This window comes from Podarcis cretensis (genome assembly GCF_951804945.1).
Source record: "Podarcis cretensis genome assembly, chromosome: 5".
NCBI classification, from domain to species: domain Eukaryota; kingdom Metazoa; phylum Chordata; class Lepidosauria; order Squamata; family Lacertidae; genus Podarcis; species Podarcis cretensis.
Genome location: NC_137174.1, coordinates 65502098 through 65519427, shown reverse-complemented (window position 1 = coordinate 65519427; position 17330 = coordinate 65502098). Strand labels below are relative to the sequence as shown.

Below are 17330 nucleotides of genomic sequence, written 5' to 3'. Positions count from 1 at the left end.
AGCTGAGAAAATTAAGCAGCCCCAAAGCTGAAGAGCTTAGAGCAGGCATCCCCAACCTTCGGCCCTCCAGATGTCTTCAACTACAATTCCCATCATCCCTGACCACTGGTCCTGCTAGCTAGGGATCATGGGAATTGTAAACCAAAACATCTGGAGGGCCACAGGTTGGGGATGCCTGGTTTAGAGGTTAGGAAAGGGGAGAGGGCTCTAAACCTGCCAGCGAAAGTGCAATGCAGAGAATTATGGGAAGCAGAGGCTGAAGAAAATGTTTCAGAAAGGGAATGGGGAAGAACTGGAGTTGGAGGGTCTCCTGGATTCGAAAGCAGGGCAAAGGAAGCAGAGCAAAACCACAACCGAAGCAGCAAAAGCCGTTGCTGTTGGCTGGGTTCCATGAATGATGTTGACTCCATCCCCGGGGAAAGAGGGATTTCTCATGGGAAACACTGACATAATCTTAATTATGGGGGTACTACAAAGGTGCTGCTATAATAAAGGCTATCACTGTGTGTAAAGTTCTAGACATTAGTTTTGGATGGTGCAGGGGATGCTGTAATGGTCTGACTCACAGCTCCATAACAAATTGGGGGGTTTTCACCTTCTTTTAATATAGCATTAATTAACGTGTAATGCAGCATTACACACCAGATGCGGCACCACTTCTGAGGGCCTGGAAGAAAGCACATATCTATTAAACCCATGGGTGTAGCAGCACTCCATTGCACAGAAAGGTAGGTCAGGCTCTCCTCTTTCTCAGGGAAACAGTCAGAAAGCAGCAGGCCCCAAGGCCTCAAAATCATTCTTTCCCACTGCCCCCTCTCCCTTCCCAGCATTCTTGTTTCGGAAGGAATTGTCCTCGCTAAGTGTCATTCCAAGGCAGCATCCAGTTTGCCTTCTTAAAAACCATCTCTTCCTCGTATAGCCTATTGGTATATGATAGGCTATAGGTGGGGGATGAGTGTTCAGACCCCTGGGCACTCACTTGTGGGGTGCCTCAGGGTTCCATCATCTCCCCCATGCTTTTCAACATCTGCATGAAGCTGCATCAGGGGGTTTGGGCTGGGTGTTCATCAGTATGCAGATGATACCCAGTTCAACCTCTCTTTCAAATCAGAAACAGTGAAGGCAGTGAAGGTCCTGTGTGAGTGTCTGGAGGTGGTTGGAGGATGGATAGTGGCTAACAGATTGAGGTTGAATCCTGACAAGACAGAAGTACTGTTTTTGGGGGACAGGAGATGGGCAGGTGTGGAGGACTCCCTGGTCCTGAATGGGGTAACTGTGCCCCTGAAGGACCAGGTGTGCAGCCTGGGAGTCATTCTGGAATCACAGCTGTCCATGGAGGCGCAGGTCAATTCTGTGTCCAGGGCAGCTGTTTATCAGCTCCTTCTGGTACGCTGGCTGAGACCCTACCTGTCCGCAGACTGTCTCGCCAGAGTGGTGCATGCTCTAGTTATCTCTCACTTGGACTACTGCAATGCACTATGTGGGGCTACCTTTGAAGGTGACTCGGAAACTACAACTAATCCAGAATGCGGCAGCTAGACTGGTGACTGGGAGCGGCCGCCGAGACCATATAACACCGGTCTTGAAAGACCTACACTGGCTCCCAGTAAGTTTCCGAGCACAATTCAAAGTGTTGGTGCTGACCTTTAAAGCCCTAAACAGCCTTGGTCCAGTATACCTGAAGGAGCGTCTCCACCCCCATCGTTCTGCCTGGACACTGAGGTCCAGCACCGAGGGCCTTCTGGCAGTTCCATTGCTACGAGAAGCTAAGTTACAGGGAACCAGGCAGAGGGCCTTCTCGGTAGTGGCACCCACCCTGTGGAACACCCTCCCACCAAATGTCAAAGAGAAAAATAACTACCAAACTTTTAGAAGACATCTGAAGGCAGCCCTGTTTAGGTAAGCTTTTAATGTTTAATAGGTTATTGTATTTTAGTGTTTTGTTGGAAGCCGCACAGAGTGGCTGGGGAAACACAGTTACCTCATGCAAACTGGAGATAAAGCCAGAGGACAAACTGGAGAGGCCAAAGCGTTTCTCGATGGTTGTCAGGCTGCTCTTGAAGTAGGCACTGTAGAGGAGCTGGGCCAGCTGCAGAAGGCTATGGCAGGCAACAAACACCTGTTGGCAAAATGGTAACGTAATTAGCATCATGGCAAAGTGAGCCTGCAGGAATCACCCAGATTAGGGCTAGAGCATCCTCAGACTGGTGATCCCAGGGTGTTGCCAAGATATTGCCAGAGCGATAGTGTGCATATAAAACCACACTCACAACTCAAAATACAATTGACTCAATTATTTGAATGAAGCCTTCCCGGTTCACTCGGGTTGCCTTTGCAACTTGTTCATGCAACGTTTCTTAGAATCCAGCGACTTCATTGCTAAGCTGAGTTTCCCACCCATGACACACGTCGGAAGCACCAACACTGAGAAAAGATCCAAACATTGTGACAGGCATTATGAAGAGGACGGGGGAGGCTTCTGCTTTTGTAATTTAAAATGTGATTGATTGACAGGTTTACACAAGCAAATGAGCATTAGACAGAAAATGCATTGTGACTGCTGAAGGCACTGCCTTCTGACTGACAAGAGAGTACCCGTTCCAATTATTACTGCTGCTTGACATAAGCATCATGTCTTCATTGCCTCTGTTTAGAGCATGAAATAGGTGCTTGTTAAAACAAACAAGGGTGGGAATTTAGCAGTGGGGAGTACTGCTGTTCAGGGTTTCACCCATTTCATCTCATACACATATAATACATATATAATTCCCTTATGTGCTTTTTTACAGGGGGTAATCAAGGGTCCACAGTACCATCACCTCTTGTTGTTGTTGTTAAAAAGTAGGACACTTACTGTAACAACTTTATGGTGAGTACTGGCGCCTATTTTTCTAGGAAAAAAAAACACTTATTCCCATAGTTAAAACCATGCTCCAGCCAGCTTGCAACACGAAAAAACCCAATTACAAACATAACAAAAGTAGCCATAAGCAATAAATAAACATCCAAAAGTACACAACAAAAATTAAACAATTTCCCATCTCCACCTCCACATTGTGAAAGAAAAAATATTGTTCAGAAAACAGGATGAAGGCAGCATAATTTCAAATACTGTACTTCATGTCCCCTAGTTCTGGAGATGGGACAACCCCAACAAGACTGACTGGCAGGCTCCAATGTCCTCCACCCCCACTTTTGGAATGCATGTGCCAACCAGTAATTTTACCAATAAAGGAACATGAGAAAGCAGGACAGGAAATGGAGGCAGGACAAAAGGAGGAACCTTATGTTGCATTTCTGTAATAGACCAGGAAAGCAAATACATAGTAATAGGCAGTTTAAAAAATGATTAGGCTTTTCCATATTTCTCTACTTTAAAAATGTCATTTGTGGAAAATAAAAATATGTATTTATTTAGTATTTACAACTTACAAGAGTTGTTCCATTGGACAGGTCTACTCAGAGGCAAGCCCCAGTGTTTCAATGGTGCTTACTCCCAAGATTGGAATTGCAGGTGGAAGTTGACATTGGCAAGGTTTCACACACATGATTCAGGCTGCTCAACCTGCAGTTGCACTCTTTCCATAGCATGGCATTTGTATACAGCAAACCTGTCTATGGTGACTCCCCCCAACACCGCTGCCCCCCACCGCAACCTAGCTGTGCTTGTCACATAAGGGTGTGTTCTCAATACTGCCTTAAAGTGCAATGATGTTCCCCTCCCCATTTGTTTCATAGCTCCTCACCCCAGCAAGGCTTCCATTGTGTTTTCTGTTTTTGTACACTCCGGGAGCAGGAGGGCACTGACAGGGTGGGGATGTCTTTCCCCTATGCAAAGGTGTTTACCCCTTAAATGGCTAGGTATGAACTTAAGACACCAGTCAGTGGGAAGATGGCTTGAGCGAGAACACACCAGACTTTAGTAGGTTACAACAAAGTACAGGATATATATGAATTTTGAATAACACCCCACAATCATAGATTACAGAGGCAGCACTGGAAACGCAGCGAGTGTGCAGTAAATGGGCATGTGGACACAGCCTATGCCTTGGGCTTTGAGCTTCGCTTGGAGTCTCTGGCTTAAAGCCCAGGACACAAGGCAAAGCTCAGGAAGCCTGTGGCTGGGCAGCTTTAGGTCTTACATAATTGTAATGAACAAGCCTGCAAGTTTTTTTTTTGGTTTTGTTTTTTTTAATGTAGTTCTGGAATCTTCCATAAGGAAAACCAACTGCAGGAGTATTTGAAGAGGTGGAAAATGTAAATGTTCTCCCTTAATTGAAAGCTGGCTGGTACTACTTAGGGAGAAAGGAATGTCTCCCAGGAGAGCAACATTTGTTATGCCTTTATTAACTGAAGCTTCTGCAGCTGTTTGATGAGGATACCAAACACTATGATTCGATGACATGGCAGATGTGTCCTGACTATTAGTTATTGAACACTGAAGGGGCAGTGTATTTAGAGACAAAAATACATTTTCATTATGTTTAAAAGGAAGTTATTCATTAATCAGTACAGAACACATTCAAGTCCAGAGGCCTTATGCATTTCAAGAAACCCCATTTTCTATACTAGCAAGTGACTTCGAAAGGCTCCCTTTATGCTCTCTAGGATTTGCTTGATTTAGTATCATATGCGGTACGGTTTAGGCCTACTCTCAGCCTGACTCTTTTAACACCTCCAGCTCACTCAGTTAACATCTATTTTCTAGGAGTGGGCAGAACGCATCACATAAAACCATAGATTAAAAACCACCACATAAAACGCACTCCAATCTTATGGCCTATTAACCTCTCCACTGTTTATCTTTGTAGAAGAGTCCCTAGTGAAAGGCAACCGTTTCCAAAAACTATTCTGCGTAATGCAGAACAGGGTTTCTTGGATCCATGTCTCTCTTCCAGCACACAGGTCAAAAATACTGTTTTGTATTGTATTAAATGGTACACGTTTTTTAAAAAACACTTGTTCATAGAATGACAGGAAAAAAATCAACCTCAACACAATTCCTCAAGCGTTCTGGAAAGCTGTTCCACTTTCATACAACCCTAAACCCAGCTACTATTCAGTAGTCATGAAGGAATTGAGAGAAGAGAGGAGAGATGAAGAGGAGGCAAACAGTACAGATTTATATGTCAAAACAAAAACTTGGATCGGAAGCTATTAGATTCTGTGCTAGCATCACACCAGCTAAATGCTACAGTGTCTTCATTTGGCACATGTGTGAAGCAGAAGGCAGACAAGCCTTTTCCAGCATGTAGGACCCAGGAGGCTAGCAGCACATTTCTGTGAATATCTGCTCAGAAGTAAGATGCATTAAGATCAATGAGGCTTCCTCAACATTTAGTGGATACAGGATTGCAGTCTTAAGTCCTAAGTGACAGAAAGGAAACTCTCCATATCCTGAGGCACAGTAGGCTACACTAACAGTTTTGATCTATTTTTAGCCATTTTTAGAGAACATTTTTAAATTGGAAGGAAAACTACTGTTTGCCACACCCCAAAAACACACAAGGAGGAGAAGAAACAGGCTCAGAAAGCACCTTCTCTAAGAGAATGGCCTGGTATGCTTGTCACTTTAAAGTTAAACCATAGTTAAATAGATTAAACTAGGGACGTGGGTGGCACTGTGATCTAAACCACAGAGCCTAGGGCTTGCCAATCAGAAGGTCGCGGTTTGAATCCCCGCAACGGGGTGAGCTCCCGTTGCTCGGTCCCTGTTCCTGCCAACCTAGAAGTTTGAAAGCATGTCAAAGTGCAAGTAGATAAATATGTACCGCTCCAGCGGGAAGGTAAATGGCATTTCTGTGTGCTGCTCTGGTTCACCAGAAGTGGCTTAGTCATGCTGGCCACATGACCCAGAAAAACTGTCTGTGGACAAACGTCAGCTCCCTCGGCCTATAGAGCGAGATGAGTGCTGCAACCCCAGAGTCGTCTGCGACTGGACCTGTAGTCTCAAAACATCTGGAGGGCCGAGGTTGAGGAAGCCTGCTCTAGGCAAACTAAACTTTGCATACATTACAACACTAAATAAATAAAACTGCAAAAATCAGACTTAAGAGTAAACAAAACGTATTACTCACATTGGGAGGGAACAACTTCCTAACAGCACAAAATGCAATGTAAGAACCATTTTAAAAAGTCCAACTTAGAGTTTCCTGTATTTGCCAAGGATGATGGATGGAAAGAGTATGTATGGAATGTATGGAAATCACCATGGCCACTGCCTGGGGATGATGGGAGCTGCAGGAAGGCAACAGGTTCTCCACTTCTGATCTATGCAAAGCACTTTGTCCCAGGACGTGGTCCGAGGGCACAACACACCAACATTGCTGAAGCTATATGTCTAGATGTGTTTGCGTCTAGATGAAATGCTGCCTGTGAATTCAATGCACACTGATTGGGTATTCCACTGAAGAAAGAGAAGAGATAATAAATTCGAGCACACAGGAAAACTGTCCTGGAAATATTTACTCAACTATCACTGTCATCCACTTGCTCAGGAACTGATGCTTTATAAGTTTTCTGTCATTTTGCTGTTTTGCTTTTACTCTCCTGGTCTGATTTTTATCTGCTCATGTTTCAACTATCATGCTTTTAAGGCTGTTTGCTGCCCATAACATTTTAAATAATTTTGTTACGTAGCAAACTGCTTGGTGTGTCCCCCACAACAGAAAAGCGAAATGAGAAGTGATGCATTTGATCTAACCTTAAGGAATGACACACAAATTACCGTATTTTTCGCTCTATAAGACGCACCAGACCACAAGACGCACCTAGATTTTGAAGGAGGAAAACAAGAAAAAAATATTCTGAATCTCAGAAGTCAGAACAGCAAGAGGGATCGCTGCGCAGTGAAAGCAGCAATCCCTCTTGCTGTTCTGGCTTCTGGGATAGCTGCGCAGCCTGCATTCACTCCATTAGACGCACACACATTTCCCCTTACTTTTTAGGAGGGAAAAAGTGAGTCTTATAGAGAGGGATTAATGATGTGAAGACAGTGAAGATGACAAGCACATAAGACTGAAGAGAAAATTCTGGAGAAGGTGAAATCAAGAACAGGAGGACATAACAAGGAGCCCGAAAGTCAGGGAAGTCAGAAATAAAAAATGATGGACTAAAACAAGTAAGATGACCCCTTTTGTAGGCCTTGTAGGGCTATATACATGAGCTCTGCTATCTCTCCTCCTCCCTAATGCAGCCCAACACGTTGACAGTTTCCTTTGTAGAAACTGACCACCGTTTCCTCAAAGACATATTCTGCTGTTCCAGGCTAAGGCATTTCCAATGTACTTGGTTTTTCTCCATCAGCAACATAAACTGCAAAGCAACACTTGTGGCTTTCCTGAACTACACAGTAAGAACAAGTGATACTCCTGAAATGTATGCCAGAGATCACAGGAGCTTCCACAGCTGGAAACTATAAGCTAACTAGCTCAGCCATAACGTTGGCTGCGCAAATGGATTATTCCTGCAAGGCTGCAACGTTACACATGAGCTCAGCCCAGAAAACCTGGAAGATATCCATTTTTTTTTAAAAAAAAAATGCCACTACATCTATAAAGATGGCACAGTGATCCTAAACTCCTCTTCATTGCTGAAAGTGATCTCCTGCAAGAGGGAGCCCAGGCCATGTCTTGTGACTTCAGGCAAATTTCAGACAACATTCATCAGGCATTTTGTAAAAGAAGCCACACTTCATATGCATTTGTACTTACCTCAGCCACCTGTTAATCACCTTGATGTTTATTTTAAAGACAGATGAATGGACTTCTGGGTTGGCGCCATCGCCGAATGGCGGACTCCCTCCGAGCTCCGGAGGGAGCCTGCTCGGCAGGGGCTGGGTCCTACCGCACCGGCGACGCGGGGACCCTCAAAAACCATGGGCGCTGAAACCCATGGACATGGTGACTCGGCTGGCACCTTTTGCGCCCCCCCGACCCGCAAAGGAGCCTTTTTAAAGGCTGCGGAGTGGGTGACAGGGGGGTGGTGGTGCTTTGAGTCCTTCGCTTCCCCTGCCGAGCGCTGACTTCTTCTATTGAAAATCTGGACTTAAAAGAATAACCCGTGAGTAATCGGAACCTGGACTAAAAAGGGGGATAATTTTTTTAAAAAAAATCGGAGCGAGCGGGGGAGGCGCAAAAAGGAAGTCAGCCCCCCCCTGTTGTAGAAGAGTTAAAGCAAAGGATTTGACAACTAAGATCGAGTGCAACCCTATTTTGACAAAGTTATTAACTTCGCGAGGGAAAATCATAAGACTGAGCTGGAGGAGAAAGGTGGAATTGAATTAAAAAGCAACCCCCCCCCCCCGGAACCCTGGGAGCGATTTGTGAGAGCGCTGGGAGAAGAGAAATAGAAGTTTTGACAGCTGTCAAAGAGCTGTCAAAGCGGAAGAATAAAATAGAGATCTTTGTTATGAGTACTTTGCCGGTTACATTTGTTATAAATTGGATACAAATTGTTACAAACAAGGAATAACAAGTTATTTTGACTGGTGGACGTGATCTGGAAGGGAATTTAGTTATTGCAATCCACCTAGAGGAGCCGAGGGACATTACAAGTATTGTTGGCGTGGAATTTGACCAGAACTTTCTATCTCCTGGGAAACTGCAGAAATGGAACACTATTTTGTCTACAGAGGTCTACGCACTAAAGGAGACAATAGATTTATCTATTGAAGAATGAAAAGGACTTGACGTAATGTTTTGTTCTTGAATAACAAGCCTCTGCAGAGGAATTAGAAGCTTTTGGAATTGGAACATTTGTGCAGGAGAGCAGGGAAAAAGAAAAAATAAAGGAGGAGTGAGATTAACAAGAACAACAAAAATAATAAGAACTGGACAAAGTTGGAAGTGGGAACATTTGGGACATCCAGATTTGACAGGTTTAAAGGAATAAAATTGGAGCTTTCACCCCTAGATATAAAAATCTGGATGGAAGAAATGGGCCTTTTTTGAGACAGACTCCTTCCAAGATTGGACATTCGAAACTAAAGATGACTGGGAAAGGACTATGGTTTAGAGAGATGTGGGAACTCCAGGAAGATATCAGACGTCGAGGAGCATTGGGAACGCAACCGGGAAAGGGGGGAGGGAAATTTGGAATCCAAAGGGTGTAAAATTATTTTTTTATTTTTCTTCTATTGTAATCTGTATTGCATATTAAAGGGGGGAACTCGCGGAAGGGAACAGGTCGATTTTAGGGGATGGGAAAATATTTTTAAAATTGAGTCAATGATAATAAGTTTAAATTTGGGATAAGAACTTGTTGAAATTTTTTTTGTTTATTTGTAAGAATTGGAATACAGGAGGGGGAGGGGAGGGGAAGTCCTGAAAAGATGTTATTTGGAAAAAGATTTTATGGAAAATCTTAATAAATATCATTTTTAAAAAAATAAATAAATAAAGACAGATGAATGATCCTATCTACAGGCTGTTTGTATAAGCAGCTTATAAATCCCTCTTCTGAATGGCTTCACCTGCCCAGATTGTGTGATTATGACAGGCTGGCTGCAGTACATTAAACAGTGCCAAATCTTCTCTAAGGCCATATTCACACCATGTATTTAAAGCACTTTGATCCAGTTTTGAACAGTCATGGCTTCCCTCAAAGAATTCTGGGAGCTGTGGTTTGTTAAGGGTGATGAGAGTTAGGAGGCCCCATAAACCCTCAGAGCTGCCTTTCACAGAGTAGTATAACAACCAATCTCTGTTCACAGGGAACTTTGGGAATTGTAGCTCAGTGGGGAGAATAGGGGCTTCCTAACAACCCTCAAGCACCCTTAGCAAGCAACAGCTCCCAGAATTATTTGAGGGAAGCTGTGTCTATTTAAAGTGGCATCAGGGAAATTTTTAGTGTTTGATGTTGTATTGTGTTTTTACTAATTTTTGTGCGGAGCCACCCAGAGTGGCTAGGGCAACCCAGTGAGATGGGTGGCATAGAAATAATAAATGAAGAAGACGAAGAAGACGAAGAAGACGAAGAAGAAGACGAAGAAGAAGAAGAAGATATAGTGTGAATGTGGCCTTACAGGGCAATGCAGATGCAGCAAACCTATTGAGAAGTGAGCCCCACTAAGATGACTGAGACTTATTCCCAAGTTAATGCAGGGATAGAAGCCCAAGAACTGATTAGTAAGAGGGCTATGTTTTATTTATTTATTTGATCACATTTTAATTTCAACCATCCTACAAAGATGCTCATGGGCTCTTCCCTCCCTGCTGCATTTCACACTTGCAGCAAGCCTGAGTTAGCAAAGGGAGACCTACCAACCCAACACTATTTGCAACTCAGTGAAGATTTGAACCTGGATCTGCCTAGTCCTAGTCTAGCACTTTAACTGATGCACCAAAATAGTTTGCTCTTTTGCACTGGAACCAACCTCAAAGACCCCATGAGAACCAGGACTGCAAGTCTAACCTTTGAGGAGCATAGGTTGCCAATAATGAAAAGCAGAAAGGGAGCTGTCTTACTTTTTCTGTAACCTGCTGTCCTTCTCATATATTAAAAATAAACCAGCCTAGCAAAAGGCCAGGTGAAGTCATAGGTGACAGCAGATCTGAAAGAAAGCAAATCCCACTCTCTGTTCAGCCTTTCCCATCCTTGTCATTCTATATAAAGACAGCAAATCCCACTGGTTATCAGGATGGCATTAAAAGTCCCAGGAGGCTTCACATCAGAGGGAAGACATTGGTTATAGCAGCTTCTTGTTTCCTACCTTTCTGTCACATATGCCTCCTCAGTTACATGGAATAAAAAAAAGATTAAGATTGTGGCAACAAAAGGAATCAAATTAATACAAAACATTGTCTTTTCATGCACAATTACCATGAAGAGAAAGAGAAAGGAGATCTGGATCCTGTCTATTTAGACTCGATAAAATATTATGACAACATGTAAAAATGGGAGCAGAGTCTATTTTCAGCAAACTGACAGTATGCAGTGTATACACAATAATGTAAAACTGGCTGTATTCTTTTGTCATAAAGGCTTCAGCTGACAGCTTATGCAAGGTAACAGGAATCAGTCAACAAGTCTGTTTACCCTTAGACTGCATATAAATGTCTGTTATGAAATGTAAAGCTTGCGAAGGTCTGGCAGAAGACAGACAGCACTATTGTGGCAACGCTGGCACAGAAAAGCCACATCTCACACCTACGGTAACCACAGAACGGGTTAATGTTAAAGAAAACCACGATAGGTCAGAATTGAGGGTATTGGTTCCCAGTGGAAGCAGAACTTCCTTTTCCTGTTCTGCAAGCAGAGAGTTTGAGAGTCAAGGAACGTAGTGAAATTAGTCAAACTTGGTTCTCCTGACTCCAAAAGAGCAGTGCTGGTTGGAACAAGGGAGGATCTTCTAGCCAAGGCAGAGAAACTGGCAATGAGCAGGCTGCTTCCTTGGGGTGGTGGTGGGGTGGGGGGAGAAGAGTACAGTTAAGCCCAGTCTTGAGCTGCTTTTCTGTTGTCAAGAGTGGAACAAAGGGAGCTGGAGCGAAGGAGAAGAGCCTCCCTTGGCATCTTTGTGCTAAGCACTTTTAGACATAACCCTCTAGAAATCTAGTCATAGGGAAATGGAGGGGGGCAGGAAAGGGAAGGGCAAGGTAATGTCTGAATTTCTTCTCATCGCCCTGAAAACATCACCATCATCATCAAAATGAGACCCAGAGGCAATTGCTCTCATCTGCACTATAATTTCTCCACCTTCGAAGTATGAAACACCAGGAAGGGAATTGCTGACACACAATGAGTCCATATCTAGTAAGTGGTTGCATGAATGATGAGTAGGCAGCAGCTCAAAGCATGTACTGACAGCCTTCAAGACATTTTAAACCAGGCAAACTCGGCCCTCCAGATGTGTTGCGACTACAACTCCCATCATTCCTGTCCTGTTAGCTAGGGATTATGGGGAGGGCCGAGTTTGACTATGCCTGTTTTAAACACAATCACTATTACAGAGGATTTAAATTTTTAAGTGGCATTTGCAGTAGAAAAACTTAAGAACCTTGCTAGATCAGACCAAAGGTCCGTCTAGTCCTGTTCCCAACATAGCCAGCTTCCCAAGAGCTCATGGTGGCCAATATGGATGGGGGTGATCTCATTTTTATCTTCACAAGAATCCTGTGTAGTAGGCTCAGTTGAGAGACAATGGTTGGCCCCCAGCCACTCAGGGCAGTTCACATTGGCATGGAGATTTGAACTCTTTCTAGACAGAGTCGAATCATGACTCCACACTGGCTATAGTGCACTTCACATTGAGTCGAATCTAACCTAAGTTAGTCCCACTGAGGTCCCACTAACATCAATGTAAAAAGTCAGTCATGACTTCAGTTTAGGTTCCACTGAAATAATGGGAACCAAATGCAACTAACTTGGATTACAAGACTATATACACTTCCTTGGGGGTAAATCCCACAGAACTCAATGGAACTTGCTTCTGAGTAGACATGTATAAAATGGGATCCAGATGTGCAGTCTAATCCTATGTCACACAAATGATTTGCCTTTTGAAAACTCTCCAGTTAAAAAGGCCATAATTTTACTTCCAATGTTTAGTTGCTGCTTCCCAACACTCAAATCTCCAAAGCAGCTAACAGAAAACATCATAAAAACTCAATGACAAAAGGCTATTTAAGAAATCAGCACAACAAAATAAGCAGCAGCAGTCAGCAAAACAATTTCTAAAACAGCCACAGGAACAGCAGCCAGTAAAACAAACAGATCAGCAGGGACAACAAATTCAGTTAAAAGCTTTGGAAAACAAAAAAGATCTTAAACTAGCACTGAGCAAGATAGTAACAAAGGTACCTACCAGAACTGACTGGGAAAGGCATTCCGAAAACACACCTTTCTGGCCTTTCAGCTGCCTGTTGAAACGTTTCTGTCTAGCACATACATCTGAAACAATACACTTTCCTTTCCTTTTTATTTTTTACCCTGCCCCCACTTCCTCCCATTTCTCTGTTGCTTCCTCCTTGTTGAATTTTAGTTTGCAACCTCTCTGGGTCAGGTGGTGCTATATAAATAAAATAAAATCCAGTTGAAAAGTACATAGACTCCCACTACCTTTAGAAGGGTAGGGGGAAACAAAGAGCCTGGACTTAACACCTAGGTAGGAATTAGGGGTGGAGGGAGAGATTAGATTCCATTCATGCTGAAAGGCAAACCTACTTAATTTGCACTTCCCAAATGCACGAACAGAAACACAGCCAATCTTTGAAATTCGCTCTTATCTGAATTTTGCAATGCAGTTCTCCAGCCAAGGAATGTGTACAGCATGTAGCGGGGTAAAGCGTGCATAAAAATGCACATATTAGTGAAAATAAGATACAAACATGCATTATATTAGGGGGAATTGCTTTGCAACAATGTGTACATTAGGCAAAAATGCATAGAAACATTTGTATATTAAGAGAAATTCACTGATGAATTTTCACAGGGACTTAAAAAACACACACCCAACAACCCCACACTGTGCATGGAAATGGGGAGAACTGGACTTAAAAGTAGAAACACATTGAAACTTGGAGGAACTGACAAATTCCCCCATCCTCGGCAGGAAAAGCAAATCACAGACACTTTGGCTGCAAAAACTCAAGAGGTTTCAAAACCGCTGAAAGGCTGTTTTGATCCAGAGAGATCCAGGTTTCTTTGTCAGTAGCTATGAGATCATATTTAAATCAGAGAATCAAAGCGTTTGATGGGTGCAAGCGGCAGTTTCTTCTCAAATCACTTATAAGGGCAGAATTGGCTATGCATTAGCCCAAGCCCACAAATACTGTATCTAATTCCCATCCACCAGATATTACTGTGCCAAAAAGGGGGGGGGGGGACCAAGAATGAATAAGCAGCACTGAGAGAGAGTTGCTGGCTGCAAGCAAGCATTTAAGTAAACTAAGCCTAAATGACATACTGTCAACCACTATACCATGTTCAGTGTTTGCAAGCACGTGAGTGCCAGTAAAGGCAGGAGAGTCAGTTTTGTTACCATCTCTTACTCATAGTATGTTATCTAACTAACAAATCACTGCCTGGTGCGGTGCATGTGATCATATTGTATCAGAGCACTGTCTTGGGGTCAGTGGGGGATGCCCAGACACTTGAGAAAACTCTTTAAGCTGTTGTCACCTCATGGAAGGCAGTGATTTATAGCCTGGCTGGGGATGGTTATTATACAAAGAGATCAATTTGCAAAAAAGAAAGAGAGGAATTTCTATGAAGTCAACGTTTAGAAAAAGCACTGGCCTTTTAAGGAAATGTCTGTTAAAAGCTTCTCAACATCTTTATTACCATACAGTTTTTACAGTGTCTGAAGAGATCTGATCTGAAAAGCCCCAAGACTCTGGATGATTAGGGTCAAGCAGCCTGCAGAAGGCCACTGCGAGAAAATTATTCAGGAGCAATTTTGCATTTCATTAGATGAACTATTGAAAATTCAACATTTGGACTTGAGTGCTAGAAACTACGCAAACCAGGCTTGGTGGCATTCCACTTACGGCCAACTTCTCCAAAAACTATACTTAAGCTTTGGTGGGCCTTTAACGGAAGACAATTCCAGAAGAAAACAAATTGAGAATGCTTCCTTACAAGCCAGTGTTGTGCTGGGGATCAGACAGAAGAGTGCTGTTAGCTGCCTGCCATATTACAGAGACTCAATTGGCCTCCATTAGAAGTCAGGCATTTGGTGCTGTTGGTTCCATGCTGTGGTGAACACTTTCCCAGCAGAGATTCAGCAGCCATTCCTGCTTTTGACTTTCAGCTATCTCTTGAAGGCCTTTTCACAAAACAGGCGTTTCCTGTTGTTTTGACTGATCAGCCAATCCCTTTAATTATTATTTGTATTGTTTTTAAATAGTGTTTTATGTCTTACTGTTTTGCACCACCCTGATATTTTATGATGAACCAGTACAGAAATATGGCTTTACAGAAAATTTCTACATGGGGCGTTCTCCTGCTTGCCTGGAGTTCCTTCTGCCTCCACCCTCCTCTCCTGTTTTCTTTGCCACCACACCAGCAGAGACCCAGGAGCATGGCACTGAACAGCTGCCTTGACTACCAAACTGCTTTTCATCGGCCCAATTTTTGAAGGCTGAAACTTTGCTGCTGCCTTATTCCCCCGTTATTTTAAAAAGTTCATTGTACAGGGCATTATTTGTTGCTGGTGTGCCAGTCAGGTTTCTTTGTGTCTCCCCTTCTTTGCTATGGGCTAACCTGTTAACAACGAATTACTGTGTAATCTTTATATTCTAAAGAGCTGTAAGAATGTATTACAGTGGTACCTCTGGTTATGTACTTAATTCGTTCCAGAGGTCTGTTCTTAACCTGAAACTGTTCTTAACCTAAAGCACCACTTTAGCTAATGGGGCCTCCTGCTGCCGCCGCACGTCTGGAGCACGATTTCTGTTCTCATCCTGAAGCAAAGTTCTTAACCTGAAGCACTATTTCTGGGTTAGCGGAGTCTGTAACCTGAAGCATATGTAACCTGAGGGGTGGGGAACCTGTAGTTGGGAAAGGCCAAGACAGAGTGCCAGGCTAGGGACTCAAACCTCAACTCAGTGGGTGACATTGGGCAAGTCACTGTCTCACACGGCCTGTGATTTGCCTCACAGGGTCCGTCTGCAGCAGTGGCATAGCGTGGGGGGTGCAGGGGGGGCCGGCCGCACCGGGTGCAACATCTGGGGGCGCTCACTCGCACTCGCAGCTCTCTGCCCCTACCTGGCTCCACGGGTTAAGGGGCGCAAATTACTTGCCTTGCCCTGGGTGCTGACAACCCACGCTACGCCACTGGTCTGCAGAAAAGAAAGGAGGAACGCATTGACAATATTCAGCTAGATGGACCAATGGTTGGACAACATAATGCAGCTTCCTTCACTCCTACAAAAATCCATGTAAACCACCCTAAGCTTCTTGGGTCAAGGGGAAAGATGGTATTAAAATACAATCAAGAAATACCTTAAAAGCTGCAGTTAACAGCAATCATGCTGATTACCTGAGTTAAGTTTGCTTCCCTGATCCTCAAAGACTACTATGGACAAAGCACCGTCAAAGGAATTCTCTCCCTCAACTTTGTCACCTATTCAATAGGGCTTCCCCTCCTCAGCAAGCGCTGTTCCTACTGCTGTATCACTGCAATAAAGGCCTGCTGATTTAGTTACCCAACAATCCATCAGTTTGTTTGCAGACTCTGGATTCCTGGAGTGCGTGTGTGTGCGCATGGTTCCATATCTGGCTCTTTGTACTTGCACTGTTACTCTGTGCTAGATAAGCGCAGGGAGTGAGGATTACCAGAGTTTCCTCTGAGTTTTCAAAATCCCTTTTGTTTTTCTCTTGACCTACGCACTTAGGCAACCTCCCTTCTCATACCGACACTGGAGGCCATGCCCTTGCCCACAGTATCAGGAGCTCCCGCTGCTTAATTTGCTCGTGCTAGTCTTATCTGTGGTGACCACTCCTTGGTGAGATTTCGGCATGGAGCCACCTTACCCTCCCTCAGAAAAATGGGCCTGCCTGCTCTTGTTTCCCCCGAGTGGCCTGGCTCAGCTGGAACAGCTGCCCTCTTTGGGCACTTGCGGGTCACTCTGGCCTTATGATTGGCAGTTGTCCATGTCAAAATGCAACTTGACATCTCACTCCAGAAAGGCGCTGGCAAGAAGGCAAAATCTCACTAAACAGCACAGGACAATTTGTAGATGAGATGTTCAAAACACATTTCTCCTCTCTCCCCTGGAATGATCCTGGAAACTGTAATTTCTGAAGGTTGTTCCCTTCAGGTGGGGGAATGTGCTTTGAATGTTCCTTGAATATATGGTGTGTACACAGCCAGAGAGTGTGTGTGTTTGTGTCACCTAGCAATAAGTGGTTTATTTCATGCTTCTGAAAGAGTGTGTGTCCTTAATGTGCAACTGCCACCAAAAGGTGTGCTGGTCGAGAGAAGCAGCTACAGTGGTACCTCGGTTTAAGTACTTAATTCATTCCCGAGGTCCGTTCTTAACCTGAAACTGTTCTTAACCTGAAGCACCACTTTAGCTAATGGGGCCTTCTGCTGCCGCGACACCGCCGGAGCACGATTTCTGTTCTCATCCTGAAGCAAAGTTCTTAACCTGAAGCATTATTTCTGGGTTAGCGGAGTCTGTAACCTGAAGTGTATGTAACCTGAGGTACCACTGTATGCCCAACTCGAAATGTGTTTACTCAAGTCCCGCCAAGCTCAACAGGATTTGTTCCCTAATAAGTGTGCATTGCTGTAATGAGGTTGTAATCATGTGCATAATTACTTGGAAGCAAGTCCTGTGGAACTCAGGGAGACTTACTTTTGAGTAAGCTTGCAAAGGCTGCACAAC

The 17330-nt window shown here is 43.9% G+C and overlaps 2 protein-coding genes across 3 annotated transcripts in view; both read right to left on the bottom strand.

Moving 5' to 3' along the window:
- WDR53 (WD repeat domain 53) overlaps positions 1-17330 on the bottom strand; it is a 374347-nt gene that overhangs the window by 323012 nt on the left and 34005 nt on the right. The window lies entirely within an intron of this gene.
- SLCO2A1 (solute carrier organic anion transporter family member 2A1) overlaps positions 1-17330 on the bottom strand; it is a 61067-nt gene that overhangs the window by 34362 nt on the left and 9375 nt on the right. For both annotated transcript variants that reach the window (XM_079977275.1, XM_079977276.1), the window contains exon 2: positions 1982-2119. In XM_079977275.1, the coding sequence (XP_079833401.1) occupies positions 1982-2119 (138 nt within the window). The remainder of the gene's footprint in view (positions 1-1981; positions 2120-17330) is intronic.